General features: G+C 36.3%; 2 protein-coding genes across 6 annotated transcripts in view; one reads left to right on the top strand and one right to left on the bottom strand.

Moving 5' to 3' along the window:
- LOC107584759 (bone morphogenetic protein receptor type-2-like) overlaps positions 1-8646 on the bottom strand; it is an 18802-nt gene extending 10156 nt beyond the window's left edge. Inside the window, exons 1-2 of the mRNA XM_016271480.1 lie at positions 8589-8646; positions 7155-8006 (exon numbers count right to left, since the gene is read on the bottom strand). Of these exons, the coding sequence (XP_016126966.1) occupies positions 7155-7230 (76 nt within the window). The 5' untranslated portion in view covers positions 7231-8006; positions 8589-8646. The remainder of the gene's footprint in view (positions 1-7154; positions 8007-8588) is intronic.
- A 33-nt stretch (positions 8647-8679) lies between these two features.
- On the top strand, positions 8680-18439 carry fam117ba (family with sequence similarity 117 member Ba). 5 transcript variants are annotated; one of them, XM_016271483.1, is made up of 9 exons: positions 8680-9108; positions 10197-10261; positions 10367-10519; positions 12536-12619; positions 12725-12835; positions 15351-15515; positions 16948-17173; positions 17261-17381; positions 17931-18439. In XM_016271483.1, exons 3-9 carry the CDS (start codon positions 10499-10501, stop codon positions 18217-18219), a joined length of 1017 nt encoding a protein of 338 aa, XP_016126969.1. In that variant the 5' UTR covers positions 8680-9108; positions 10197-10261; positions 10367-10498; the 3' UTR covers positions 18220-18439. The 5 variants fall into 5 exon arrangements, with proteins under 5 accessions (XP_016126969.1, XP_016126967.1, XP_016126970.1 ...); XM_016271481.1 differs by lacking the exon at positions 10197-10261; XM_016271484.1 differs by lacking the exon at positions 10197-10261 and having other exon boundaries at positions 8686-9108; positions 15351-15494; positions 17931-18438.
- The last annotated feature ends 629 nt before the right edge of the window (positions 18440-19068 follow it).

Here is a 19068-nt window from a genome sequence, read left to right as displayed (position 1 = left end):
GTATCCAAGCATGTTAACAGAAAGTTGAGTGGAAGGAAAAAGTGAGGAAGAAAAAGATGCACAACCAACCGAGAGAACCGCAGCCTTATGAGGATCATCAAGCAAAATCGATTCAAGAATTTGAGGCAACTTCACAAGGAATGAACTGAGGCTGGTGTCAAGGCATCAAGAGCCACCATACAAAGACGTGTCAAGTAGGGATGCACGATATATCGGCCACCATATCGGTATTGGCCGATAAATGCTCACTGTATATAACCTAAAATATTGATGTTTTAAAAATAATGTCCAGAAGTACATAGGATCATTTATAATGTACATACACATTACTCTGTGAAGCTAAAAGCTAAATTCAGTTTCCACTATAGAATCAGCCAATGGTGGTTTCTGACACTGGCTGACACATCAACCTAATGAGCAGTCAGCCAATGGGAAGCTCTGACACAGGTTGATATATATCGGGATAATGAATGTGGTCTATTCATCCCCTCTCTGTATTTAAGTGACAAGCACACTGGGGAGAAAGATTGTGTGTAAACTGTATGTGTATCCATGAAGATGACTGTTTATGACCGGTTGAGTAGAGAAAAACGGACTTGCTGCAGCATAAAGTAAGAAAGGAAAATAGAGAATATATATATATCACCTTACATTTTCTTCATTGTCACATCAAATTAAATACAAGAACTTTTGCTGTCCCATAGCTGAGCTCCATGCCAGCATTTTACTGCCTTCTCATCAAAAAGCTGCAAAATATTATTAAATGATAACTCCGGCAACCTGATACCCCTGCAATCCAGTTTATGAAGCACTTCAGCAGCACAGCAGCAAACAAAATCCAACTCAGTGAAGTGGATAATTCATGACTCTCCACTTCTAACAGCACTACAATGCACAGCAATGTGCTCACGACCTACATACTGGTTCACATCTAATGCTTCCAGCCAAAAAAAACCTCCCTTGCCTTTCCTCCAATCTGTCCATCCAGCCATACTTTCACCCAGCTGCTCTGCTTAACCATTTGAGCGCATTACAATACTCACAAGATTAGAAATATCTGTGTGCGTGAGAGAGAAAGTGTGAGTCAGGTGAATAAGAGTCATTCACCATCATCCCGTAATTCCTGCAATTTGAACTGAGCAAAAGTTTTAGCACCTAAAGCAATAGTTCACCCAAAAATGAAACTGTTGTCAACACTTCATTCAAATTCAAAAATGAAAAATGGCACCATGAAATTAGTCCTTACATTACAATACTCACAAGATTAGAAATATTTGTGTGCGTGAGAGAGAAAGTGTGAGTCAGAGGTGAATAAAAGTCATTCACCATCATCCCGTAATTCCTGCAATTTGAACTGAGCAAAAGTTTTAGCACCTAAAGCAATAGTTCACCCAAAAATGAAACTGTTGTCAACACTTCATTCAAATTCAAAAATGAAAAATGGCACCATGAAATTAGTCCTTATACGACTCATGCGCTACATTCCAATAGGGTAACACTTTATTTTACAGTGTCCTTGTCAAACGTTACATGTGGCCTACAGTACATACAGGCCTACTTACTATAGTAAACAGTACAACTGTAAATTATGCATGCTAATTAATTGTTAATTAATACTAATCAGTACTTATTTGTGTTATTACACAAGAACAGCTTAAAATAAACCTCCAAAACATCAGTTACAGATGCAAAATATATCATAGGCCTACTGGTTATCAATCCATATTAAAGTTTTTTTATTTATTTATCAGTATCTGTCACTATTGGATATATATTTAATTATGCATACTAATTTTCCCTTTTATTACAAACCTAAGCTCATTGGAAAAATGTGCCTGTAGAAGCATTTCTGCAAAATGATATTATGTTGCTTTTCTCACATTTCGCAAAGTAAATTGTCCAGTGAGTGGCACTAAAAGTGCATTCAATAGGTTGCTAAACAAATCACACCGGTTCAGAAATTAAATGTCCAGTGAGTTGCAGTAAAAGGATAACATTCGTTGGAAAAAATTTACCACCTAAACTAAACCTAACTAACAGTTAGCCAAAAGCAAATGTGAGATAAAATAAAAATGCATTTGCTGAAGCAACCATGCCATTTTAGATTGCTTCTGCAAGTCTTTGAGCTCTTTTATCATGACTCATATCATGTTTCACAAGAATTGTACCTGAATGCAAAACAATCAAGTTTATTTACTACATCAGAAAAGCCATACATACAGAGCTGGCTATGTGATGTAAACTGTATTAGTCTATAAATCATGCACTATGGTAAATGTGTCATATACATAGTATATGGAGGACGAGAAATGACTTAAGTATAAATAAATAAATAAATGAATAAATAAGTAAATGCAGAATTCAATAAATAAATAAGTATGTGATGTAAACTGTATTAGTCTATAAATCATGCACTATGGTAAATGTGTCATATACATGTATATGGTATATGGTATATGGAGGACGAGATATGACTTAAGTATAAATAAATAAATAAATGAATAAATAAGTAAATGCAGAATTCAATAAATAAATAAATGTAGGAATACATAAATAAATAAATGAAGAAATAAATATAGAAATACATAAATAAATAAATAAATGTAGAAATACATAAGTAAATAAATAATTAATTAATTAAATGCTGAAATAAATCAATAAATAAATGCAGACATACATAAATTAATAAATAAATAATTAAATGTTTAAATAAATAAATGCAGATATTTATTTATGTATTTATTCATTTATTTATTTATACTTAAGTAATTTCTCATCCTCCATAATAGTATTGTGCAACTGCACGATAATAAGTCTATAAAAATATTAAACTTGCTATACGAATTTTATGTATAGGTAATTTTTTTTGTATTTTTCTTTTGCTAAAATGTAGTTTTAATGTAGTTTAAAAAATGTGGAAGAGAGACAGATTTTTCATAACGTATTCATAACGATTTTTCATTCATAACGTAACATGTAAAATGGTTGATTTTAGCTTTTAATTTTGACAAAACAGTATAGAACTGAATATCTGCCATTTTTAATGATCAGCCATACCTTGAAAATAATTGGCTTAGCAATATCAAACAGAATTTTAATTAGATTTTTATATTTAATTTTTAATACCCTTCTATCACTTTGTTCCTCATACATGGTATGGCTTCAGAAGACTTGGACTACAGTGCACAAATCGTATGGACTACATTGAAAATCCTTTTACGGAGCGCAAGCGGTGTTCACTTTATTTTGAGTCTGAGATCTGAGTCCACTTACAAATCCAAGAACAGAATGAATATAAAAAGGAATTGGATTCTTTTTCCACTAGGTTCACTTTTAGCTACAAATAACATACAGACAGGCCAATAATCAGTTTGACTGATCATCCACTTTCCAATGCAAAACTCTGATATTCTGCAGAAGATTTCCCTGTTTCACGAAAAAATAATTTTGAATGCTCCAAAAAAAGCAAAGCTCTCCGTGTTCACTTTATCTTGAGATCTGAGTCCAAATTCAAGGCCAAGAACAGAATGAAAAGGAGCTGTTTTCCCCCCACATGGTTCACTACTGGGTCCACTTAACACAAAAAAAGACTGATCATTTGTTTGACTGATCAACTTTTCTATGCAAAACTTTTATATTCTGTCAAAGATCGCTCTATTTCACGGGAAAAAATAAAATAACGTGGTTGGAATGAGATGTGGATGAGTAAATGATGACAAATTGTTCATTTTGGAGTGAAATCCTTTAAATCTTGGTATGCAAGCAAAGCATTTTCACAGATAAACCACCCTTATCAACATACTACAGAGAGTACAGAACAAATCAGAACTACACAACTGAAAGGACATTGTCAGTGCTTCTCAACTCACAGAGTCAAATGCACAACCATTTCTCTGCCAACATGACACTTACCATCCTGCTGGGGATTTATGATTTCTAATGTATGGTATATAAAAACACACACATTCACAAAACTACACGAAAACGCCAAACAATCCCACACTATGGAATGCAGTGACTTTTCAGGAAGCACACAAAATTACTGTCACACACAAAAGTAGAGGAAAGAAGAGGAAATTACACGCATACACATACTGGCACACACATAGGTTTGGTGGAAAAATGTTGCATGTCAAAATGAAACTTGGCTAGAATTAACTGAGGCAAAGTGGAAAACCAGTGGGTGTTTCCACACTAACTTTGTTTCAGGGGGTCACACACATTTTGACAATAAATGTGCATTCTGAATGCAAAGCACTCCTGAGTATACAGTTCATTTGTGGGTTCTTTTAGAGCAGTGGTTCTCAACTTTTAGTACAAGGCCCTAATTTTCCATAACAATATTCAAAGGCCACATTACTTTTTTCAGTTTTTCGGGATTTACTGGATAAGGATTTTAAAGGGGTCATATGATGCGATTTAAATTTCTTTCTCTTTGAAGTGTTACAAGCTCTTGGTGCATAAAGAAGATCTGTAAAGTTGCAAAGACTAAAGTCTCAAATCCAAAGAGATATTCTTGATAAAAGTTAAGAGTCAACCACACCTACCTAAAACATCTCGGTCTAACACGCCCCCACATGTCTACGTCACGATGTGGGAAGATTTGCATAACGCCACCCAAATGTTCACGCAAAGAAAGAAGGCGTAACTTTTATTCTCGCTGTAGTATTGTTGCTGCCACCATGTCGTCAAGGCGCTGTGTGTTTCGTTGTGAAAGTGAAACTACTTTGTTTGGTCTTCCAAAAGAGGATGATATCCGCTTCGTCATGCCTGGAGCTGATCTGTGCTGGTCATCAACTTCGCGCTGTGGATCACCGGATTGGCTTTCACCGTCGAATCCGCCGGCCGCGCCGTTCTCAAGCCCCCGGCCTCCACTCACTCTAGGCCTCCGCTCACTCTAGATAAATGCAGACATGGTTTTATGTTTACGCAGCGCGATGCAATGCATTAAAATCTTTTGTCGTTTCAGCTTATTTAAATGCTTGTTTTGGCTTATTTGAATCATTTTAAGTCTTTATGAGGCCCCAGCATCTCTGGTTGAGAAACAGTGGAATAGTCTCAGACTGGTTGAAGTGCAAACTAGGTGTGAAAACACCCTTAAAATAGAGACAGATGAATAATACATTTGATCAGTACAACGCATTAAAATATTTTGTCATTTCAGCTTATTTAAATGCTTGTTTTGGCTTATTTGAATCATTTTAAGTCTTTATGAGGCCCCAGCATCTCTGGTTGAGAAACAGTGGAATAGTCTCAGACTGGTTGAAGTGCAAACTAGGTGTGAAAACACCCTTAAAATAGAGACAGATGAATAATACATTTGATCAGTAGTTTTTCCACTTTACCATTTAATCGATTCTTTAATTTTGGGACTACTGATAAATGGCTTCTCTACAGAATAGCACCCAGTATCACCAATACTACACAACAGGAACCAATGGTTTTCATAAGTAAATTAATTTATTATTTCAACATGTTGTTTGCATAATATTTACATTATAGTTAAAAAACATTAAAAGGGAAAATATTATTGCTATTCAAATATTCATAACTGTTATTTTGGTATTACATATTACTAAGAGTATTTATAATTTTGAAATCGTTTTTTATATGTTAAGTTTTCATTTTAATTTTAGGTTGTTTTAGTGATTTTGTTATGTGCCTTCATCATATTTATTAGTTTATATATATACATATATATACAGTATATTTAGATTTTTTATTTCCATTTTAAATTTAGTTCATTTTACTACTTTCACTTTTTTTCTTTTTTTTTCTGTTTTTTCAGCCAAGGCAACATTTCAAATTTTTAAGTTAGCGGTTTTCATCTTGTATTTATATATATTTTACATTTCATAATTATTTCAATTCCGAATTTTTTTTTAATAGTATTATTTAATGATAACAACTCTATTCATAATGCTTAGATTTATTGTTGACGTCTAATAATAATTGTGCCATCATTGTGTCCTTGTATTGTTCTACATACTGGTTGTATGAAAAAAAACACTCTGACTAACTGAGTTCGGCACTGCTCTACAACACAATCACAACACTCCTTTTATAGCACCATAGTAACTACAAATCTGAGGCTGGCTTGAATCTGAAGTGGACATAGGCAAGCTTTCAGCGTTCTTGAGTGGTGTACTGTCCTCAGATATCTGTCCGAGCAGATATTTGGCTCTGATTTCAGCCTGGATGGTCAGACTGCAGGGTTAGCTGTGGAGAAGGCCAATCTGCAAGCCATAATGAGCCTATTTAAGCATCAGACCGCAAGATGAGAAATTCAGTTTCAAGCTTGTCTTAACAGCTAATAATCAGTGTTTAGCCTTTATTCTCCCCACATGAACCATGAACAGGGTCAGCTCTTATCTTATCTGTGTGATGCTCAGTAGCTCTACTGCAGCTCAGGGGCTGGTGCCAGAGAGAGCGAGCGCACACACACACACACACACACACACACAGGTTTGTTTTTGTGAAAAGTGGGGACATCCCATAGGCGTAATGGTTTTTATACTGTACAGACCGTATATTCTATTGCCCTACACCAACCCTACCCCTAAACCTACCCCTTACAGGAAACTTTGTGCATTTTCAGATTTTCAATACACTCCATTCTGTGTGATTTATAAGCGTTTTGAAAAGTGGGGACATGGGGTAATGTCCTGAACAGTCACCTTCTCCTTGTAATACCTATGTCATACCCTTGTCATTATACAAATGTATGTCCTCATTTGTCACAAAAACGCGCATACACATACACATAAAATAAAGATATATATTTAAATGGACATATAAACACAGATAAAGGCACAATTGTTTATATATACACATCCACACACACTATGACACAAACAGTGCGGATCTCTTGACTCACACACACCTACTCGCTTTGTTACTTATCCACAAACACACACACACACAAACACACACACACTCAGGAAACGTAGAGTTCCTGATGGATGTGGGTGGCAGTAAATTCACCACAAAACTGGCAGGACGCAAACACACATTCAGTGTACAATTAATTAGCCTTCACTTTGAGAATGCATTGAGAGATTTGGAAACTAGGGTGTGTTGCAACAATTTCACCCTAATTTTTACTGCCATTCTTTCTATTGCTACTACTATCTGTTAACTACTAGCCTACTTACCAGTCACAGGACCCAGAAGAACCACCATGGCAATCAGTCCAACATCAAGAATTGTTATTCGGCCTTCGACTGCCATGTTTTTCTTTTCTCCTCCTCTTCAAAGACAGTATATTCTGATTTATTCAGTTACTTGTATAGCTCTCTAGGCTTCAGACTGCAGTCAGGCAAGAATTTGTGTGCTTTGGAGAGTCCAGCATCACACTTTTTTTTTTCAAAACAGCATCACATGCAGCATTGAGAATGGCAATGAAATAGTATAAAACTATCTTAAAGGTCTTGCATTAACCTTCATTGCTTTTATTTCCTCCAGCAGAAAGCATCAACTGTAACCAACTGATGACTGTGAAATCTGTCTACTGAGCGCCTGTGTCTGTTGTAACAAACCAAATGAACAAATCACATCAAACTTTGTTTTCCCCTTTGTTCCAAAGCACGCGCCCCATACATTTGCCTAATCAGAGTTTAGCGCAGTTATATGGGACATCCCGAGACCGCAAGTGTCCTCGATGGTAGCACAGTTTCTGGAACAGGGTACCATCCGTTTCGTGACTCCCGACTAGTAAAATGTCCATTTGTCGTCATATTCCTCGTGTTCGTTATCTTTTGATCTTCGTTTCGTTTCGCTTCGCTGTTTCCATGATCCAATGAGCTGGGAAACTCTACGTTTTGCGATTTTCGTCCGTACTCCAAACAAGCGGAACGGCAACAGAAGACCAGACGGCGACTGGAAACGCCTCGTCTTCGGATTGTCTCTGTGTGATTCGATTGTTCGATGTGGGGGCCGATTTATAGGAGAAAAGACGCGAGGCGCCCTCATGCGACAGACTGGTAGAATGACACCATGTGAAGACGCTAAGACAAAAAATCAAGGCTGATAAATAAGCACTGCCCTTAGAGCAGAGCTGTAATTAAAAAAATAAACAATAAAAAAAATTACACTTTTAAATTGACCTGGACAGCCAATTTACAAATAACACAATACAGTATATTTTCCAAATATCTAAATTCTAATTTAAATATAATTCAAGGCTGATAAATAAGCACTGCCCTTAGAGCAGAGCTGTAATTAAAAAAATAAACAATAAAAAAATTACACTTTTAAATTGACCTGGACAGCCAATTTACAAATAACACAATACAGTATATTTTCCAAATATCTAAATTCTAATTTAAATATAATTTAGTACAAACCTTTATATTCGCCTATAAAAAATATTTATATAAATATTTTTGTGAATACCTTATTTTAAGTTATACTTTATTTAAATTGTTTTTTTATTATATAAATTATATTATTACATAATTTCACATTTTCACAAAGAATAATTGCATGCTACTATTTTCTAGTAGATGTGTAACACGGATGGGTATCAGTTTAAAAGCGATTTAATTATACAAAAAAAAATCATAAGTATTATACATTGTATATTTTACCTGTGACTTTTGATATTTTTATAGCGTGATAGAGCCCATCTCTGGTCGTGGACACAGCACATCAGCAGCATGAGGGGAAACAGCCCCACGCGCCTCAGCAACAGTAACGTAGTCTAGCACGGAACCACTGAGACGGAGGGAGCACGCACCTCAACGCCAGCTGTCCTCTGAGGGGAACCCTTACCGCCCCTCCCCAAAAAGCATGTCTGCGACCGCTTTTATCCTTTGGGCGATGAGGACCTGCTTATAAATTCACTCGCTTTGATATTACAGCTCTGGTATCACCTTTACACAGCGACAGCCCATCGACCACCGGCAGCACAGCAACGCCCATAGCAACGGCACTGCGCATCCTCATTCTGTTTCTCTGACCCAGCAACACCGGCCGCCCTCCACCAACAACCAACCTGTTTTTCAACGACCTTCTAAACGCTGAATCCATATCACGCCGTTGCGTTTTTCCTTTTATCGCAAAGGACCATGAACGCGCCGGGTGCAGTTATTCTCTCATCAGTCAAAGGTGAGTACCCGTATGAAACACCATGCGCTTATCAATGCATTGATAGTATTGTTCTATTGTGGGTACTGTTTTTGCACGCAGAATAATTTAATCCCTGAAACAGTTGTGGATTATGAATAACGTGACCAGTGTAATCTATATAGCATTGGCACAGACCGAGATGCATGCGGTTCGTCGGCTTGTTGTCGTTATTCCTGAGCCTGGGGCGCGGTGCTGCAGACTTTACACTGACGCGACTCTGCGTCTGTTGCAATCACTTAGTCCATCGGCATAAGCAATCATATTAGAGCTTTAATAATTAGACTTTTGACATCTCTTCATAAAATGATTTGTTTCAGTGAGAGTTTACGTTATTTCATATGATATGTATATATAATGTTTTGGATATTTATTTTAATGACGAATCATTTCCCTTCAGATTTTATTTTATTAATACATGTAATCGGTTTGGTCTTGCAGCGTGGTGTGCATTGCATTAACATTACACCTTATCGTGCCATGGCCAACACGATGGCTGAAAACAGGCTTTAGGGGGCGCTATGTGGGTAAACAACATTGCATTTTAAACAACAACCATTACAATCGCTCAGCCTTCAGTTGACTGCAGGCTGTATTTTTTTTTTCCATGAATGCATAAAAATCCATTTTACAGAATGTCAAACCAGTGCACAGATGGACTGAATTTCACAAAGTGACCTTAGTAATCTTGTGTTTTTTTGTTTATGCATGGAAGGAACAGACAAAGCAAGAGAGAAAAAGATGTGGTGTGTAGTAAAGAATAAAGAGATTGCAGGCTGTATTTTTTTTTTCCATGAATGCATAAAAATCCATTTTACAGAATGTCAAACCAGTGCACAGATGGACTGAATTTCACAAAGTGACCTTAGTAATCTTGTGTTTTTTTGTTTATGCATGGAAGGAACAGACAAAGCAAGAGAGAAAAAGATGTGGTGTGTAGTAAAGAATAAAGAGATTGCGGAGAATGTAGGAAAGAAATGGGGACAGAGGTTGAAACTAAACCACACGAGCCACACATGATGGATTAAGAGATTATGAATAGAGGCCAAGAGATAATGATTGTTTTACAGGAGAGGAGGGTAAATGCTGGGCCAGCTGGTCAGCAGCTTTTGCTGTGGAAGAATCCAAATAAAATGTACAAAATTACAATTTAACCTTCAAATTTTGATTGATAATATATATTAAATATCTATGGGTCTATATAAAAAATATCCTACTTTGTCCTCTCTTTTAACTTTAGTCACTCCTCATTCTGAAAGCCCTTCCTTCAGCTGAAACACTGAGGGATCCTCCTCCCTTCAACTCACCTGTAAATTCTGGCCTATCAAGGACCTGGCAGCGGCACGGGAGCTCCGCCCACCACACCCTCTAAATGAGGGACAAGGCCACCCAGGTGAGACATTTATGCCGTTTAAATGCTATGTATGTATGTAACACTTACATACACTAAATGATCAAAATTATACCATAAGAAGAGAGAGAAATATATATATATACAGTATACACACACACACACTACTGCAAAACGATTAATTGCGATTAATCGCATTCAAAATAAATGTTTATATTTACATACTATGTGTGTATATATATTTATACTTGTATATAATTAATATTATATATAAATATAAATATTTATATATAAATCTAACATACAGTATTTTCCTTAATATATACATGTATGTGTGTGTATTTATATATACATAATAATAAATATGCACAGTACACACACATATAGTGTGTAAACATAAACTTTTATTTTGAATGCGATTAATCGTTTTGCAGCTCTAATAAACAATAGGCAGAGGCGGACAGTAGTGAAGTATTTTTACTCTGCTTTAAAAGTACTTTTCAAGTGTCTGTACTTTATCAGAGTGTTTTTCTTTAGAAAACTTTACTTCACAACATTCCAAAGCATAATATTGTACTTGTTACTGCACTACGTTTCATATGAAATATCATTGAATACTTAATTTTATTAGAAATCAAGTAAAAGTAATTCAAAGATTTACTTGAGAACAAGAAAGTGCTACATTGTTATTGTTCTTAAGTATTAAAGATAAAACAAACAACAACTTTCATTTATGAAATTTAGAGCAGTAAAGAGTATGATATTATGCTTTGGACTGTAGTGAAAGAAAGGTTTACAAAGAAAAACATTCTGATAAACTACAGATACTTTTTTAATTTACTTGAGTAAAGTAAAAATACTTCACTACTGTCCGCCTCTGACAGTAGGCCTATCATCTTCTTAACATTTGTGAAAAAACAGGGATCATTTTGTTTGTCTCAAGGCTGATAAATACACTGCCTTTAGAGTAATAAAGAGATTGTGGAGAATGTAGGAAAGAAATGGGGACAGAGGTTGAAACTAAACCACACGAGCCACACATGATGGATTAAGAGATTATGAATAGAGGCCAAGAGATAATGATTGTTTTACAGGAGAGGAGGGTAAATGCTGGGCCAGCTGGTCAGCAGCTTTTGCTGTGGAAGAATCCAAATAAAATGTACAAAATTACAATTTAACCTTCAAATTTTGATTGATAATATATATTAAATATCTATGGGTCTATATAAAAAATATCCTACTTTGTCCTCTCTTTTAACTTTAGTCACTCCTCATTCTGAAAGCCCTTCCTTCAGCTGAAACACTGAGGGATCCTCCTCCCTTCAACTCACCTGTAAATTCTGGCCTATCAAGGACCTGGCAGCGGCACGGGAGCTCCGCCCACCACACCCTCTAAATGAGGGACAAGGCCACTCAGGTGAGACATTTATGCTGTTTATGCTATGCGTACATAACACATATGTACAATAAATGAACAAAATTGCACCACAAAGAGAGAAAGAGTAGACTTGTAATTTACGAATTTACAGTTTTAAAATGACCAGGACAACCTGTTTACAATCATCAGTAAAATATGTAATTTATATAGTATAATTTACATATATAAATATAATTTTAATATATTAAAATATTTATAATATTATAGGCAAGAAACACATGTTTTACATATTATTTATATATGATATATATATATATTATTTTAAATTATAAATAAATGTATAACAGTATACAAAATATATAATAGAAAATCAGCATATATGTTAATTTACACACGACCACATACATAATGTTTTGTTGTTGTTGTTGCACAAGCACCCTAGGATAGTTTATTGCTTGTTCATGTGTTATAGGGTGAAAAAAGTTTGTTCCATAATTTTCCTTAGTATGAAAAACATGCAAAAATGCAAACAAAGTTACTGTGATTATGCTGCGAAAAAAAAGAAAGAAAACAAATAATCTTCCCCATCCTTGAGCCGATTTATGAATGAATCAATCGATGCTTGAATTGTTTGGTCCAATCTCTGTTTTCCCTTATTCTCTCACTTTTCTCCTTGTCAGACCCCTAGGGCCTGGGTAGATGAGCGGAGGAGAGGTTCTCATAAGCGATCGGCTTCCTGCGACAGCACTGACCAGCTTAAAGAGGTGAGACATCTAGAGCTGATCCAGTGTTCCTCATCCTCCACTTTTTTATTTATTTATTTTTTTATGTACTATGCTATTCATCATCTCTGTTTTGAATTCTTTTAGATCGCAAAATTGCGACAACAGCTCCAGCGGAGCAAACGCAGCAGCCGTCACCGCCGGGACAAAGACCGCAAGTCACCCTTTAATGGCAACCATACCATCATCCAGTCACAGGTGGGCATCATCGCATCCCTGCAGCCACCGTTTGTGCTTGTGTGCGAATAACAGGGTGCTCTTGTACATCATTAAGAAAACCTCCTTAGCCTCCTGGGCTAGTACATGATGCAGAACTGAAGTAGGCCAAACGTCTGGAGAATTTAATAGCGCCCCACTTTCCTGCAAATCTGTCCCAATTTTGACGCTTCTCTGGCCCTTTGAAACTGGGGGACAGGATTGTTCTAAAGGACAGTGGCTGGTTTTAGAGTAGATTACAAGTGTCCTCTTGCAGCCTGCCTTCACCAGCACAGCCTTTGAATGAATAAGTCAACACATTGTATTTCTACGCGTGTGCATTTTTATAACAATTGTGCAATTAACTATGCATGACACCTCAGCAGTGTACAACAACCTAGCATCCAAATGAGCTCCCTGAGTAGAAGGCATTGTATTATAGGAATATTCCAGATTTAGTACAAGTTAAACTCAATCAAAATAATTTTGACTTGAGAGTCGAGGTTATGGTGAGGTATTTACAATGGAAGTGAATGGAGGCAATTTTTGGAGGATTTAAAAGAAGAAATATGAAGCTTATAATTTTATTTTTTTAAAAGCACTTGCAATTAAGGTGCATATTAACAGTTGCCCAACAAATTTAACAGGCGAAATAGGAATCTGCACGATCAAGAATTTCACATAACGTTGAAACATTTCCTCACACAGATTTTGCATCAGGTTCAACTTTTTCAACAAATTTGCTGCATTAAACAACAGATCGCTGCTTGTTTTGAGTCGTGTATTATTTTAGCTGTAAAAATATTTTTAACAGTCCTTTTAGGGTTGAGACTTTTTTAGGCATTACATTTTCATTGTGACAAGGTTACAGAAAAGATTAGTGAGCAATTTTTTCCACACTAAAATCATGTAAGCGGCCATTTACACAGAACATGTTTATGCTTTGAAAAACTCAGTCTCAAGACATGTTTTTTATAACTTGAGCACTGTTTTTCATGCGTGAGACGCTGAAAAAAACACAAGATGCAAACACAATGGTCAAACACGTCCATCTTCATGCTTACGTAGAAAAACAATGGAAAAGTAGTGCAGTAGAATGGAAAAACACATTCTTCATGAATGGGCCCTTAACATGCATATCTTTTGGCTATACTACTAAAACAACAAGTATTTCAGGGCTGTGTTTCCCAAAAGCATTGTAAGTCAAAGTAGATCATAGACCCATTGCCACCAATGGTCTCTATGATCAACTTAAAACGATGCTTACAATGTTTTTGAGAAACACAGCCTAGCTCTATTCACTTCCATCGTATGTGCTTCACCGTAATCCAGATTTTCATTTTTTTTTTAAAGAAAAGGACGAAGTGGAAATTAGTTTTTGTTGTAATCAACATTATGCCACAATTTCCATAGATTAAGCTTAATTTGTACTAAACCTAGAATATCCCTTTTAAACATCTTTAAAGGGATACTCCACCCCAAAATGAAAATTTTGTCATTAATCACTTACCCCCATGTCGTTCCAAACCCGTAAAAGCTTCGTTCGTCTTCGGAACACAATTTAAGATATTTTGCATGAAAACCGGGAGGCTTGTGGCTGTCCCATTGACTGCCAAGTAAATTACACTGTCAAGGTCCAGAAAAGTATGAAAGACATCGTCAGAATAGTCCATCTGCCATCAGTGGTTCAACCGTAATGTTATGAAGCGACGAGAATACTTTTTGTACGTGAAGAAAACTAAAATAACGACTTTATTCAACAATTCGTCTCCTCTGTGTCTCTCAGCATCACCGTAGCGCCATTTTGGAGAATAACCACTGAACGCAAGCAGCGTACGCTATTTGGCAGATGGCAGATGGACTATTCTGACGATGTCTTTCATACTTTTCTGGACCTTGACAGTGTAATTTACTTGGCAGTCAATGGGACAGTCACAAGCCTCCCGGTTTTCATCCAAAATATCTTTAAATTGTGTTCCGAAGACGAACGAAGCTTTTACGGGTTTGGAACGACATGGGGGTAAGTGATTAATGACAAAATTTTCATTTTGGGGTGGAGTATCCCTTTAATGATTTTGTCAATATATCTCAAAAACCAAGAGGACTCATATTCGTTTTTGAGTAATGCGACAAACAGAGAAAGGAAAAAAGGCAAAAGTCTGGCTATCCAAAACCATAATGGAGAAGATCATGAGAGCATGAAGAAAAGATTGAGAAAGAGCTCTTACATTACACCATACTCAAAATAAGTACCCTCAAGCTCAGCAGTAATGGGCTCTCAATGGTAATGCTCTCTGTAGTCAGTGGCTTGTGTATAATGATGGAGCTTAGCCTGGCAGAATGTTTGATTTTTGGCAGTGGAGAGACTGTAGAGATTGTGTGTGTGTGGGCGTCGTTCTAACAGGATTACACAGAAGGCTGGTTTCCCCTGCAGGGGCAATGTTTGTGTACTTGACACACATACCCGTACACACATTTCTAAAGAAGTGTAGTACCTTTTCTTCTTTTTCACTCTCAGTCTCAGATGCCCAAAACCATCCTGATTCCCATCCCCATCTCTAAGTCCACACCTCCCAGATTTCGGAACAGCATAGAGGGGCTCAACCAGGAGATTGAACGCATCATCATACGGGACACTGTGGAACGAGATGAGATCATAGTAGTGAGTGCATCTCAACATAGAGTAAGATTTCTGAAATGGAAACCAGGGACTTTTCCTAGTTAAGCATAATTATCTATGAATTTAAAAATGGGGACAATGCATTTTTGTATGTTTTTTTAATGTTTTTTTTTTTTTAATTGTGCGTGGGTTCCATATACTATTATTATAAGTAACAATTAGGATTATTGTGGGTCAAACTGGTTCTAATATAGTTCACACTATGAAAAATAGTAAATATAACAACTGCAAATAGCAAACAGATCAAAACAGTATTATAACACAAATTATGACTTTACAAAAACACACTATAAAAATGAAAACAAAATAGACATGAGAACATATGATAAATAAAACTATAGTTTTAACATTTTGTAATTGTATTTAATATTTAAATTTTCACTAAATGTAAATACTGTATACAGTACTTACTACTTTTTAACTTTTCAAATGTTATTTTATGTTTGTGCTTTTGGAAACAGATCTTTCCTATCTTTAAAATATTCACATTTTAGGCTCATTTTTGGCACAAAGAATGCACTTTCTCTGAATGTAATTGTTGCAAGTGTAATTGTTTATTTATTATTTTTTAAATCTATTTATTCATATCAAGGTGACATTATTCTACTCACCCTTCAACCATCGATCATTAAAAGGAAATTTAAAAATGTAAAAAATGTAAAATTATTAACAAATTACTACAACCGAACAGACCACAATATTTACAGACCATAAATATCACTGTAGTAATATACAATATGTCTGTATTATGTAGCATAAGTTGCCTTAATCAAAAATGTTCATTAACTGGAATATTGAGTGATAATATTTCAAATTGATAATTAATAATTATTATATTTACTTGCCTTACAAACAATCCAGTAAACACTTTTAATGGGGATACAATTACATTTTAAAGCAACCATGTGAGTGAAAACAAATTGGAAAGAAACGTAAGGATTCTGGGAGAAAAACAAGAGATTTTTTGGTGCATTCCAGTGAATTATTCATGGGTATGATATATCATAAATCTAATCAACAGAGCAGACTACAAATAAACAGTATATGTTGTTGTTGTTTTTTCTTGTTTTTTTTTACAGTGGAATACAAAGGAAATAATTATCAGGAGAAAAAAGAGCTTATACCCTGTCAGATAAAAAAATAAGCATCATGTTATTCTCCTGATGTGTGAAAACAGAACATGAAGGAAAATGTACATCTCATTTAGTCAGACTGATGGATATAGATTGTTTGTAGCACAACCTTATGATTTTGAACAGTACTTCTCCAAACCAGAAGTGCCTCCCATAATTTAAAAAGCAGTATCCTCATTAGGAAAAAGGTGGATAGGGATCAGTGCACAATCAATACTAATGTGATGTTTAGTGGAATCCAGTGAAAAGAATTGCTTTTGTCCTACACATCCTAATTAAGCAAATGTGCATATGTGTTTTAGCCTCAGGACGTTCCTGATGGGCACCGTGCGCCCCCTCCCCTCCCCCAGCGCAGCAGCAGCACACGCAGTATTGACACACAGACGCCCTCCAACGGCGGGCTCGGCAGTAACCGTAGCAACAGCAGCAGCCGGGCTGACTCTGTCTCACCCTCGTACCTCAGCATCCTCAACGACACAGTGGGAAACAGCCCGCTCGATGAAACGCTAAATGAGAGCAAAGAAAGAGGTCAGAAGCACACACATCACCATCATCATCACACAATAGCCTAAAATCAAACTATTTGAATCATAAATATTCCTTTTTCTGTCTTAGACCTGGGACCTTGGTCCCCTCTGCCCAAATATGCTTCCTCTCCAAAGCCCAACAACAGCTATATGTTCAAACGTGAGCCTCCGGAGGGCTGTGAGAGAGTTAAAGCTTTTGAAGAAATCCAGTAAGTAAGCGCTTTGTAGACATTTTGCCTGTCCGTTGGAGTAAGGTCTTTTACCCATGAATAAAGTATAAAATAGGGTTTGAAACTCTAAAATGAAATCAGTGTTTCTTCATTTTCAACACAGATTCAGTTGAAGGTGGTGCTGTACTTTAGAAAATGTCATTTGTCCAACTCATCTGTTTTATTTTGTATTTATTTCAAATGATGTTAGTATTTTTCAACCCTATTACCAAAATTAGTTTTGAATACAGTTAAAAAATGAGCGATTTTGTTATTTTCAAAAAATGCAAAAATAAATAACAGACGTTTAAAGATTGAATAAAAGTACCGCTGAGATGAGACCTTGCACTGAAAAAAATAACGGTACACCCATTTGTACTCCATGTGTAGAAAATGTCAAGACTTGGTTATTTTGTAATAAAGGTTTCCTCACATAAAAATTAAATGTGGGGGATTTAACTTATGCAAGGAACATTCATATTCTTATCAGCATGAAAGATACATTCTCACAAAAGTGCCATGACCTGGTATTTCCATCTTTTGTTCCAGGCCAAGGCCTCTCCAGGAGATTCCTCCATATCTCTGCCCAGACAGAAACAAGGTGAATTTCATTCCCAAGAGCGGCTCTGCTTTCTGCCTGGTGAGCATCTTGAAGCCTCTGCTGCCCACCCAGGAGCTGAACTTCCGTAGCGGGGTGGGATACCGCAGCATCTCCCCCTCCTTGGTGCCTCTGAGTGGGGTTGCGGTAAGGAGCCTGTCCCCCTCCATGGGTCCCGTCCTGTCCCGTGGACGTCAGTCACCATGTCTCCCACGACATCTTGAGGAGCCAGAGGGTTAAAACTGAACAGAAGAACCTCAGCTGATGAACAGAGATGCCATTTTTCCCACACTCCTGTATCGTCTGATAGAGTCAGAGCTTTGTTAGGATTTTAGAACCGGTTCTGAACAGCTCCGAGCGATATCTGTCTGAAACTTGAATATGAGGTTTTGTTTTTTTGATTATCTAAGGGTAATGGTATTACTTGTAAAAGGAGGATTGAAAGGAGTTTTTTTTAAAAGGAAACATTTTTAGTATTGCACTGCTTTTTACTTTTTACTCAACGATTTATTGCATTTTACCATAAAGCCTTTGAATTTTCTTATGTATAGCTGCATCCTTTAACCTACACAAAAGTTTGGAATAATTAAGATTTTTTAAATGTTTTGGGATTTTTAAAATGTTTTTGAAAGAAGTCTCTTATGCTCACCAATTGATCAAAAATACAGTAAAAACAGCAAAATTGTTAAATATTATTACAGTTTAAAAGAAATGTTTTCTGTTTTAATCTATTTTAAAATTTAATTTATTCCTGTGATAGCAAAGCTGAATTTTTCAGAAATAATACTGAATTTGATGCTCAGGAAACATTTTTGATTACTATCGATGTTGAAAACGTCTCAGGTTACTTATGTAACCATGGTTCCCTGCGTAGGGAACGAGACACTGCGTCCTCTAGGGGTCGCTATGGGAAAAGCCTCGTCGTGACCCGTGTCTGAAGCATACATTGAAAAAACACCAACTCGTTGGCCGGCGACAGCCATGATGTCACTACCGGTGCGACTATAGTATAAATAGGCGCCGGGAGCACACATCATTCACTTCTTCGTCTGAAGCTTGCATCCGCAGCATGGCAAGAAACCTAGAGGA

The sequence above is a fragment of the Sinocyclocheilus grahami genome, unplaced genomic scaffold (genome assembly GCF_001515645.1).
Source record: "Sinocyclocheilus grahami isolate Dianchi unplaced genomic scaffold, SAMN03320097.WGS_v1.1 scaffold63.1, whole genome shotgun sequence".
NCBI classification, from domain to species: Eukaryota; Metazoa; Chordata; class Actinopteri; order Cypriniformes; family Cyprinidae; genus Sinocyclocheilus; species Sinocyclocheilus grahami.
Note: the sequence above shows the minus strand (reverse complement) of the source record. Positions and strands in the feature narration are given on the sequence as shown.

Coding starts and splice junctions, on each gene's coding strand:
- fam117ba (XM_016271481.1), top strand. CDS start 10,499: ATGAGGGACAAGGCCACCCAG. Junction 12,620..12,724: donor GCACTGACCAGCTTAAAGAG/GTGAGACATCTA, acceptor GAATTCTTTTAG/ATCGCAAAATTGCGACAACA. Junction 17,174..17,260: donor AAATGAGAGCAAAGAAAGAG/GTCAGAAGCACA, acceptor TTTCTGTCTTAG/ACCTGGGACCTTGGTCCCCT.